The sequence below is a fragment of the Heliangelus exortis genome, chromosome 14, assembly GCF_036169615.1.
Source record: "Heliangelus exortis chromosome 14, bHelExo1.hap1, whole genome shotgun sequence".
Taxonomy (NCBI): domain Eukaryota; kingdom Metazoa; phylum Chordata; class Aves; order Apodiformes; family Trochilidae; genus Heliangelus; species Heliangelus exortis.
Genome location: NC_092435.1, coordinates 366830 through 378552, shown reverse-complemented (window position 1 = coordinate 378552; position 11723 = coordinate 366830). Strand labels below are relative to the sequence as shown.

The 11723-nt window shown below is 51.5% G+C and overlaps 1 protein-coding gene across 2 annotated transcripts; it reads right to left on the bottom strand.

Moving 5' to 3' along the window:
* Positions 1 to 479: 479 nt before the first annotated feature.
* LOC139802535 (G-protein coupled receptor 83-like) lies at positions 480 to 8982 on the bottom strand. 2 transcript variants are annotated; one of them, XM_071757765.1, is made up of 5 exons: positions 8909 to 8982; positions 5842 to 6679; positions 4997 to 5122; positions 4168 to 4301; positions 480 to 1839 (listed from the first exon to the last, which is right to left on the bottom strand). In XM_071757765.1, the coding sequence occupies exons 2-5, from the start codon at positions 6187 to 6189 to the stop codon at positions 1245 to 1247; spliced, it is 1203 nt and encodes a 400-aa protein (XP_071613866.1). In that variant the 5' UTR covers positions 6190 to 6679; positions 8909 to 8982; the 3' UTR covers positions 480 to 1244. The 2 variants fall into 2 exon arrangements, with proteins under 2 accessions (XP_071613866.1, XP_071613865.1); XM_071757764.1 differs by having other exon boundaries at positions 5842 to 6682; positions 8909 to 8979.
* Between the last annotated feature and the right edge of the window lie 2741 nt (positions 8983 to 11723).

Below are 11723 nucleotides of genomic sequence, written 5' to 3'. Positions count from 1 at the left end.
TAGAAGGGCTGATGAGCAGCTGTGTCTCCAAGGGGTGCTTACTTATTACCAGAGCTTTGCCTGCTTCTGAGGACTCCAGAAGCCAGACTGTACCAGTCTTCTGGTACAAGTTCTTGGACAAACATCTCAAGAAACTACTGAAGATGTATAGTGACATGTCTTTCACTGTGAAACAGCCCGGGGGATGAGATTTAATCCTTAGCTTGTGTCTCAGAATTTGCCAACAGCAAGGTGGATTCCATTTGAGAACCACAGTGAGAGCCATGGCTTAATATTCCTCCTGGCAGATAGCAGTGGCAGGGCTGTTGCTATGGTTCTTTCCTAAAAGCCCAAGTGATAATGTGTACATTGAAAGAAAATCTAGAAATATCTCTTGATAAACACTATGCATGTTGTGTGCACTGCCCAGCAGCCGGGGGACAGGCACATGGGGGTCACCACACTGCACCTGGACTGGGTGCCTCTGGGTGCTGGGGTGCCCATGGGTGCTGGGCTACCCACAGCTCCCCATGGGATGTGTTTCCAGCTTGGGGGAGCTTAATGGCCCAGATCAATTTTTTTTTTTTTTTTCTATTGTGAGTGCACTGATTCAGGAGATAAACTAAGGGCCACAAATTATTTCATAAGGGCTGTAACATTCTCAATGTACTACATTTAACCCCTGAGTGCCATCTGAGCAACTCCTAGGGTGGGTCCCCATTCCCTCCAGCCAGGTAGATTTGGGTCCTGGCTCTGTACCTCCAAGATGGCATGAGCCAGGGCAGGAGCAGCACCAGCTGAAGGGTAATTGCTGTGGACTGACCCTTGGCTCCTCTGGGAGGCTTTGGTAGAAATTATCTGGTGAACACTCCATATGGATGGAGTCAATCTGGATGTCCAAGTCCTCCCATCAAGCACAGGTCCCATCCTGAGGCTCTGCAAGCCCCCATCTGCTGGCACATCAGGACCTCTGAGACTAGCCAGTGACTGGGGACAGCCCAAGCACTGCTGGAACCCTGGGTCCTGCTTCTTCTGCTAGTGGGAAACCCCAGAAGAAATACCCCTGTCCATGTCCCTTCACGTCCCCTGCTCCCAGGGCCAGCAGAGCTATGGGCTCCTGCTGCACCGTGCCAAGAGGTGCTGGGATCCTACAAGCCCAGAATCAGCAGCAAAACTCCAGAGAAGCAACATCCCTTCCTGAGGAGAAAAGGGGATCTCGTCTTTGGTGTCCACCACATCCAGGACACTCACCTCAGCCCCTGGGCTCACAGGTCCATGTTGGCCATCTGGATGTTGGCAGTGGAGCAAAGGGTCTGTGAGGAAGGTCCCTTCCTGCACCTGGCCTGCTCCATCCATGCCTCCCGGCAGGAGGTGGCCCCAGGCAGCAGCTCCTGGCCCTGGGTCTGGGGTACCCTCTGGCAGATGGAGAGCAGGGCCTTGAGCTCCGAGCGGAAGCTCTCGTTCAGCCAGCAGTAGATGAAAGGGTTGTAGCAGGTGCTGCTCATGGCAAACCAGTGCAGGGCGAAGTAAAGGGAGTTCTTTGTCTTGATGCCCAGGCTGGAGATGAGCACCACATAGCAGTTGAGAGGGAACCAGCAGACTGCAAAGACCACCACCACCAGCACCAGCATCTTGATGCTCTTCTTCTTGTTGCGGTGGTGGGTGAGGTACTGCTGTGTGGTGATGTCTCCTATGGCGTTGCGGAGCCACAGCTTCTTGGCCAGGCGAGCGTAGGTGACAGTGATGATGAGCAGAGGCAGGAGGTAAAGAAGCAGAAAGGTAGACAGGTCCAGATATTTCCAGACCAGCTCTGTGGGCTCAGGAAAATCGGGGAGGCACAAACTCCGGACTGTGGCTTCCCTTGAAAAAACAGAAACACACATCCAGTGTGAGGGCATGGCCATGCTGCTAATGTGGCAAACCACAGTGGGGCAAACCACCACCCACAGCCAGCTTCTGGTGGATGCCTAACTAAAGAGCTGAGTCTAACTCTGTGTGAGTGGAGTTCTCAGCACTCCAGCCTGCCTGCTCCCAGCCCCGCTCACGTTTCCTGCTGGCCGCAGGGCACACTCTGTGGGGCACCATGAGTTCCCCTGCTCCCTGCAGGAGGTGGCTGGAAGTGAGGAAACATCAAGACAAAGGAGCACTCACTTATTTCTGGTGTATGTTTTCTCATTTCCTTCTTTCCCCTCTTTTTCTTCCTCTTTTTTTCCATTCTGCTATTCTGTCCTCACCCCTGCTCCTCAGCTGTCTCGTATTTAGTGCAGATTTAGTCCCCATCAAGCTGCATTATTTGATGCACTAGCGATTAATATCTTTAATATCCTGTTTTCAACCCCTGGAGCAGGCTTTTGTGCCACAAATAGAAGGTTGCTTGAGAACAGAGTGCTGGGAGTGGGGTCTGTGTGGCTTGCAGGGGCAGGGGACAGAGCCCCTCCAAGAACAGCCACCAACAACCCTGGAGATGTTTGTCAAGAGAGGAACAGACACAGAAGGGAAAAAAACATCTTTTGTGAACTGTGCTTCTGATCTGCTCCTCCCCAAGATCTGGCTCACTGATGGCAGAGGTGAGGCCAGCCCTGCCTGCTGCCTGCACAGGGCACCTGCCAAAGCAACCTCAGATCTGTCAGGGAAAGCAAGAGCAACACCCAAGGTGACACCACGGTGAGGGTCAGACCCTCCCTGGTCATGGCTGAAGAGCAAAACCACAGAAAAAGAGCAGACCTGATGGGGACAAGCAGGGTCATCCCTCAGCACCCCTTGGGACCAGAGTTTGGAGGCTGGTGAAGGTGATGCTTCCATGCTTGCAGAGCCCAAAAAGTCATTTGGACAGAGGATGCAGCAGAGCCAGCCCACAGGTGACCAAAAGACACCATCTGCCCCTGCTGTCCCCATCCTCTCACATCCCAAGGAGGGGCACGGAGATGCAGAGAGGGCTCACCACATCGTGGGGGAGAGGCTGATTGAGAGCAAAACCCGAGAAGATGCTCTGTCCTGGGACATTCTGGCATGAGGTTGGAGCTGGCCACACGGCTGAGGAGCTGGCCACAGGCCTGAGGAGCTGGCCACAGGGCTGTGCATGGCAGCCAGAGCCCCAGCAGCTCCCTGGTAGGACTGCCCAGGAGCCCGCAGCCCTGCAGCAGCTATTATGAGCAATATTACAACCCTGATTTTTATTCAATGGGGAGAAGGGCTGAGAATAGCACCTCCTGGAAGTCCTTCCATGGCCAAGGCGCCATGTGCCAGGCCAGGCTGGGTTTCCTCTGGCCCTGCTGAGGGATGAACCCAGACAGGTGCTGCCAGCCCCAGGCGATGGTTCATTCACCAGCAATTTGTCCAGCAACACCCCGGGCACAGCTGCAGCCCCACCAGCACAGCAGTAACTCAGCACGCTGTTTACAAATCCTGAGCAGCTGAAGATCCTCCATCCCCACACAGGAATCTCTGGGTCAGAAGAGAGGAAGGGCCAGGGCCACCCAGCCCAACTGCACTCCCGTTTTGTGTAACCCTTGGTGTCCAGACAGCAGTGAAAAGCTGTGAGGGCAGTTCCACCCTCCCTACCCTGCTGAGGAGAGGACAGGGGCTGTGCTGTGGGAAGAAAGATGCTTGTCCTTCCTGCAGAGACTCACTGTCTACAATAGAACCAGAGAGAAGTCCTCTCCTCCCACTGCCCATGGCTGCCACCTCCCTCAGCTCCCTGGGGATGCTCAGGGGACAGTACAGCTCATGGGAAGTTTATCCCCTGGCCCTGGGGTCTGGCATTCCTGTGCAATGCAGGCACCTGGAGAAACACCACTTTGTGTAGCATTAGAGGCTGTTTTCTATCCAGAAGAAGTCACAGCAATTCTGCAGGCTGGTGGGGACAGGAGGATCAGAAGAGGTCGGGTACCAGAGAAGAACAAGAGACTGGAAGGGAAACATACCCAAAATGTCTGGTTCTTTATTTCTCCCTGGCAGAGAGGGTGACTTCCCAGAAATGAATGCCATCACTAGACCATCTGGAAGAGGTGAAGATAAGCTTGCTCTTTTCTTTTTCTTTTTCCCCTCTAGATAGGAACTTTCACTTTCTTCTAACACTTTAGCAGTCCTCACGTGGGGGTGAAATTCCACTTTGCCTCCATGTAACAGCCACTGCCACAGAGGGCTATCAGACCCCTTCTCACTTGCTTGGAAGGGGAAATAACTCACCTGTAGTTGTATTGGAAAAGCTTCTGATAGATGGCATGGGGTAGGGAGAAACAGGTTGCCATCAGCCAGATAATGGAGATGCTCAGTGCTCCTTTGGTTAGTGACATCCTCTGCTTCAGCGGGTACAAGATGACCTGCAATAGAGACTTCACCATCACTCTCAGCCCTGAGGAAAGCAGCATCCCTTCACCAATGCACGCAGCAGAGGCATTTTTTTTCATGATCTAGTGCTGTGAGGAAAATGACAGCTGTGATTGAGAAAATGTCCTTCTGATTAGAGTGACCTGGAAAATGGGAAACACTGAACTTCCCCACCTGCTCAGAAGTGCTTTTTAATAAACTTTTTCCTCTATTTTGTTCTGTGAGGGCCATTTTCCTTAAATTGTGGGTTACATTAGGTAGCAAGAAAAGAGGATTCTACACAAGCCTCTTCATGTATGGGTATGTTCGTTTATTCTGTATGAATTACACACAGAAATGTCTCCTGGGCTGGCTCCTGTGAAGCTGGGCCCTCCTCCCCCTTCTGAGGCATTAACTCACCTTGTACAAAATGTTCTTTGTTAGATGAAAAGGCAAATAGTGTATAAAATCTGAGAGTCTGGAAGATATTATTTGCCTGACAGTAGAGGAGAGTGATTGCTGGAGAGAAGCACGTGGCCTGGGCCCACTCTCCCTCCTGTGCTGATGATGCATGCAAGGAGCAGCTCTGAATTCAGCTCTGGAGCCTTCTGGGGTTTAATCCCCAAGAATCAGCCCCCCCAAACCTGTGGCACAGCTGAGAGAAGCCTGGGCAGACCTTGCAGGGGAAGGGTGGGTGTGGGTGCTTTACCTGGTGCCTGTCCAGGGCAATGGCTGTCAGGGTCAGGGTGGAGACGTGGAGGGAGCAGTACTGCACGAAGCGGCTGACGTGGCACATGGCCTTCCCAAAGACCCACGTGCTGTTCACAAACCGGACCTGAGGGAAAACAGCAAAAGTACTGAAACCAAATCCATTTAGAAGGGCTTTGGATGGCAGCTGAGCCAGCCGGTGGGGTTTGGCTGGCTGGGCAGCTACACCCGAAGCTCAAAGATGGGCTGTGCTGCAGCTTGAAACACCTTTACCTAAGAGTTTATAAATACAAACCCCACAGATCAACTGAGTGGTGCTGCTGCAGCCCTTCTGGCAACCCCACTTGTCCACAGTGGCCATTTTTGTATTATACTAACAACAATACTTGGAAAAAAGTCTGGAGATTTTTCACTGGCCTTTACCCAACTGGCGGACCTGAAAAGTTTGACTACGTTCTTCCAGTCACCTGAGTATGACCAGCATTCGAGTTGTTTTGACCCAAAGTTTTAAGTGTGACCCTCTAGTGTTCTGATGTGTGTACATTAGAAGTACAAATTCATCCAGGCACTTATTCTGCATTCCCCAAGAAGCTCTTGCTGTGGTTTGGTGGCATACTTGGAGTGACTTTAGAGTCTTTTAGGACAGAGAGGGCGTAGCAGGGCAAAGGGAGCCCACTGCTGAGCAGTGTTTCACCTGCCCGGCAGAGCTGTCTGTTAGACTTGATGGTGTTAGTTGGCTCCTCAGCCCTAGAACGGCAGCACAGAGAGGAGGTGACCACAGCAGAGCCTTCTTGGGATAGGGAGAGGCTCCCCTCTGGATGAGGGGACAGCACAGAGGCCACTTACCAGGGTAAAAGGGGTGTTGAGCAGCGTGATCATAATGTCAGACACTGCCAGGTTGACGATGAAGAGGCTGGTGGCTGAGTGCATCCGCTTGTTCTTCAGCACCACGTGGCACACCAGCATGTTCCCAAAGAGAGACATGATGATGATGACTGAGTAGGCCACGATTAGGAGAGCTTTCACTGTTGGTTTCTGGGATTCTGGCTCGTATTTAGCCAGCTCAGCGAATTTCTCCCACTCCACAATGCGGCTGTCTGTCCAGTTGAAGGTGGTCCTGTTGCTTGCTTGGTAGATTGCCGTGAGTTTGGCCAAGAAAGAGTAATGATCAAACTCCTCAAGAAGCCCCATCATCTGTGACCTGTAGGACTGCAGCAGTGAAGGAGGTGTGGTGGGTTAACCTGAGTCTTCATTCAGCTGACATAGCAAGCGATCCTTCAGCTTCAGCTGCTTGGCTCACTGTAAGCTGGTGGAGATGCAGCTACCATTATAAACACCTGAAAATACAAAGCTGGAGAGAACCTCCCGGGTGCAGGGAGACTCCCTGGGTGTGGTTCCAGGGAGTAGTTCCAGCAGATACATTGGGAAGGGGCTGGCTTGGGACCATGTGCTCCCAACCTGTGCATACATCAAGCAGAGCAATAGCTCCACAGATGTGCTAGAAAGAAGAACTGGTTATTGCATGTAGGAGAGGCAGGAGAACCTCAGGTGGGATTTGAAGTTGTGATAATACCATGTCAGCTTTTTCTTCTTTCTTCTCAACTGAGTAATTTTTCAGCCAAGTTCCACAGAAGTCTGTGTTGTTGGTGCTTTCATCCTCTACTTCAAAAGACCTGGTTCTCTTCTGCTGAAAGGTAAAGGCAGAGACATGCAGGGGATCATTTTAAGGGGCATAGGTAGCTTTTGTCTGCACCTAACCCCAGCAATGATCCTAAAGCAATTCAGAACCCCAGTATCGGATCAGAAGTTGACCTTATTCTATCTCATATTTTGTCCTCCTAGCAACAGCTGGATTTTGCTGTGTGCATTTTGGTTTCAGTGAGAAAATGGTCCTTCCTGCACAGGGCGAGGCTCAGCAGTGTGGAGGCACGTACCCCCCAGAGGGAACACTCACACCACACACAAACCAGCCAACACTCAGCACAAGAACCATTCCCTTGGAACAACCACCCCTGCTGCCTCTGCTCTGTCAGTAGCCATTTTTAGATATGTCTAAATAGTTTTTAGCTTGCATTGATCTACTGGTGTGAGGTGGAACCTTTTAACTGCACACACCAGTGATTACAGCTGTGCTGCATCCAGTCACTCAGAAGCTCTGTCGAGCTCTCCAGGAGGGCACTGGTTTGTTTGGTACAAGCCATTCCATGTGTACAAATCAATGGACCCCACACGGTGTGAGGGATGAATCAGCAGAGTTTGAGTGCTCCAAGGCTCCCTGGTGCCTCCTCGCTGGCAGGGGACCCAGGTGGGAGCTGGCTGCCTGGCCCTTCCAGCAGCTCCCACACAGACAGAGTGCTCAGCACACCAGCAGCCCCAGCTCCAAACACTGCCCTGCACCAGCCAGAGATCCACTCTGTCCTCATGGAAATGGAGGTGACCAAGGGGGCTGGTGCCCATGCTTTCCCATAAAACATCCCACCTGGGCTTGTCTGCCTGCTCTGGGGAATATTAGGAGTACAGAAGGACCTACCCAAGGAAGCCTCCTGAAAGCAAGTGGGTGTTAAAGCAGCTCAGTGGGGTGGAAGGAGGGACTCCACACCTCTTCATTCTCATGTTGTTCCTCATGGCACAGGGCAGCTCTGTGGGCAGGGAGAGGGAGCTGCACTGAGCTGTGGGGGTAATGCAGCACTTGTGCAACAAGGAAATGTGATTTTAGGCAGCTCCAGCTGAACCACTTTGATCTCTGAATAAACACAGCTGTGGTGTTCATGCTACACTGAAATGCCATCTGTGAGCTTGAGAGAGGATGCTGTGCTATGACAGGTGAAACCATCCATCTCCTGCCTTCCCTGCCAGAACTCACAGCCAGTTCTCATGTGGGAACTTGTCTCTGCTGCCATGAGATGAGGCCAAGTGTCATGGAACTGCTGTGATGCATGGGTCAAATCACACATGCAGCCCCAATGCTTCTCACTGCTATACAGCAAGATGCAGCCTTGGACAGATCATTTGCTTTTTAAAAGCCAAAGAGGGGTCCTCTTGTGCCCATGTGATTGAGAAGACAGTTTCTCAAGGGCCACCTGTAGGACCTGAACTCTTGAGTAACTCACAGTGACAAGGGCCTGAAATGAGGACGATGAATGGGACACCCCTTGTCCCTTACTTTGCAGAACTGTTCCTCTTGTGCCTGTGTTTAGAGCCCTGTACGAGCAGAACAAAGACCTGACCCACCTGAAAATGGAATAAACACTGTTTTCAGCAGGATCAGCCTCCTGACCTGACCCATGGCTGAACCTTGCTCTTCCCAGGGAAGGTTCTAGGAGCAAAAGCTCAAGAGAAACAGAAGGACTTAAGATGACGGAGCTCTAATCTGATTTTCTAACAGGTTTTGCATCCAGTAAAATGTTACTTTCTGCCACTGTTGCAGATCTCGGAGGTGGCAGCTGCCTTGGACAGGACCACGGGTGGAGCCGAGGGAACTCCCCTGTCCTTCCTCAGAAAAGGTGTGTTTAAACGGAGCTTAACCCACTGAGCTGCAGCACTGCGGTCTCACGGCACCAAAGATTCTCCCTCCCGCTTTTCATCCTTCGGCATCACGCGAAGGACCGGGCGAGCAGCGCCCACCGCAGCGCTTCTCCCGCTTCTCCCGCTCCTCCCAGGGGGCTCTGCCCGCGGCCGCGTGTCCCGGTGCGGAAACCGGGACCGTGTCCTGGGACACACACCGGCACCGGGCAGTGACCCCCTCTCTGCCCGCCCCGACACGCCTCTCCGAAACACGGGTTACACATAGGGGTTACACACAGGACACACAGGGGTTACACAGGGGTTACACACGGGGCACGCACAGTTCACAGACTCACGCAGGTCTCACGTCCCCCCCGGCCCGGCCCAAAGAGGCGAACCTGGCACTTACCCCCCAGGCACCGGCCCATCCCGAACCGGCTCCGCCGGTACCACGGCCCGGCCCAGCCCCGCCCTCCGCACGTGCGGGGAGGGGCGCGAGGCGGGCCCCGGCTCCATTCATAAAGCGCGGGGAGGGTCTCAGCTCCATTCACAGCAGCCCGGCCGTGCCCCCTGGCCCCACCGCCCTTTCCCTGCCCGCAGAGCCCCGCTCCGCAACCGCGGTGCTCCCCAGGAGCACAGTAAAGAGCTACCTTCAAGTTTCAAGTTATTCTTTCACTTTGGAAGCAGAAGAAGCAGCAGATAAAATGCTTGATCCATGTAGTGAAAATGATACTGGTCCCTTTGAAGATGAGCTGCTCGTAAATTCTTGTGAAAAAAGCTCATGATTCCTTTATTCTTCTAAGACATTTTGCTGGTCTCAAAAGTCTTTAGCAAGAGCTAGAATAATACGCGGTTGTTTTTTTTTCTTCCATGTGGGTTGCCAGAACAGGGACAAACTGATGCTGAGGATCAAAGTCTGATCTTGTCCCCACATTAATTCTCAGACCAGCTGGTACGGAAAGTTGGTGCCAGAGCTGCCTTGCTGCAAGGATGTTGCTGAAAAGCCTGGCTCAGTGAACTCAGTGGAGATCTTGTGTTGGGTTCAGGATCAGGTCCTCAGGCAGAGCTGTATGGGACCTGCAGCCAGGAAGATAGAACCAGTCCTGACACTGGGTGCAGGACTGGGGGAGCTGGGACCCTGGCTCCTTTGATGCCTTTTCTAGTCCAGAACATCTGTGTGGGCAGAGATGCAGCATAGATATGAACATTGAATTTCTTTCCCAGAGCCAGGGCTGGAGTGATCAGTACTTGCACTCCTAAGGTCCTTACTGGGTCTTGACAGGATCACTTTTCCTGGCTCTAGTGTGCACCCTGGTCCCCAGACACATTTGGAACCTCTGCCAAGGCAAGTAAACACTCATGATAATGTAAAGATTTTATTCTAATATTTTTTTCCCTTTGGGTTTCTGCCTCAAAGCAGACTGAGAATCCCAGCTTGCACTTCATCAGAGGCTTTTAGAGAAACTAGTGAACATCTTCCTGGTAAAGAGGAAAAAAAGATAGCCTAGACTCCTTCTGCAGGAGAAAATATATCTATTTGATGGGCACATTTCCAGGGAACCAATTCCTTGCTCAGAATTTTGTATTTATTACTACCCAGGGTCTCAAAGCTGCTCCAGCTCAAGGCTGTAGCAAAAACTCCAGTTGCTTTCAGCAGAATAAAGTAATGTATCTACTATATGAAGTTTCTCGCCTGAGGGGAGATGTGGAAAGGACATGCTGCACATTTATTATCATTACAACAAGATGATCTTTTTTTTCTTTCCCCCTGAAGTCATTCTAATCATGTCTGTGAGATTCCCATGCATCTGAAGAGTCATTTCATTATCCTCTCATATTTTTCTTGCCTGGCACATATTATTATTTGCTTTATAACTGCAAGTACATTAAAAGAGGAAAGCTATGAGAGCTTAGTCTAATCAAATTTCCAGCAAAATCTCGGGTGTCTTAACTTTCCACAGGTGCAAATTATTTAATTACACGTATGTGCTAGAACCTCCTGAAACACTCCAGTACTCACTTGTTGAAGAACTGACTTGATTCATTATAATTGCTGCATTTAGCCTTTCTTGTTGCAACAACAATCCTTATTAACTCTCCTGACTGGGGCCCAAGACTCTTCCCTCAGTAGCTGGTCCCACTGTAGCCCACTTCAGCCTCCCAGCTCACTTGGTGTCTGGACTGGGGATGGGGAAGGAGCTGGATGCTGCCCCACCTGGCTTCTCCCCTTGCCCTGGCTCACTCACTGCCTCTCTGCTCAGTGCAGAGGGAACCTGGAGCCAGACACCTTCTCCACTCCACTAACCTTGTCCCTCCAAGCTTGCTCAGCCAGCACACAGCCTCCAGCCTGGCTCCTGGGAGACACTGGGAGCCACTGGTTGAGGTGGCCCAGGGGACCCCCATCCTGGGGTTCCAATGCCATGCCTGATCCATCTGCTGCTGCAGGCAGCATTCATGAGCGTGCCCCAGTGTCTCGAGGAACTCAACACCTCTGATACTCTGCATCCTGAAATCCAAGCAGAGAACAAAATCATTGTCAGCCATGCTCCCAAAGGAGCCAAAGCCTTTGCTTGAAATCAAGCTAGTTTATAAGAATTTATAGCAGCTCTACAAATTGAGTCTTCACTGACTGAGTGTGCTGACACTGCACACTCTTGCGTTTGCTCCCCACCCCATGCTCCAGTGGAGCTGCCAGCCCTTTGTTGTCCCTGTCCATGTCTTACTGATGCCTGTCTGCTTTTTGACCTATTGGAAAACATTACAGGAGCAGGAATGGCTGTGTTGTGGAATAAAACTGCTTACAGTTTTCTGCCTGGTTTTTCTTGGGTGAAAGTCAAGATACCTGCCTGTGTCTGTAGAGATTTTGCAGGCTGAAGATAATAAAGACAGCCAGGATGTTCCTTCTTGTGTCTTACTTCAAAAGTCTGAAGGTCTTTATGTCTCCTGGAGGACTAGATGCCCTCCAGACAGCTGAATCAGTAACACCAGGGATACAGAGGTGCCAGAGGAACTGTGGCTTAAGGGCTGCAAGAACTCTGACTTCTGCTCCCCAGTATTGCTGTCTGCTCCTTATCACCGTCAGATTTTAAGGCACAAAAGGTGGAGCTGAGTCCCTGAAATAATTATTACCAATGCTTATACCTGCATGCCCTGAGTGGAGGTCACTCACCCTTTCTCCCCCCTGAGGCACATGCCAGCTCAAGTTTCTCTAAGGCAGCAACACA

What these genes read in the sequence shown, in the direction of transcription:
- LOC139802535 (XM_071757765.1), bottom strand. Translation starts at nt 6,189, where the DNA reads ATGATGGGGCTTCTTGAGGAGTTTGATCATTACTCTTTCTTGGCCAAA. An exon ending in TCAACACCCCTTTTACCCTG is followed by an intron (nt 5,123 to 5,841) that starts GTAAGTGGCCTC and finishes GTTTTCCCTCAG; the next exon opens with GTCCGGTTTGTGAACAGCAC. An exon ending in CTTTTCCAATACAACTACAG is followed by an intron (nt 1,840 to 4,167) that starts GTGAGTTATTTC and finishes TGTTTTTTCAAG; the next exon opens with GGAAGCCACAGTCCGGAGTT.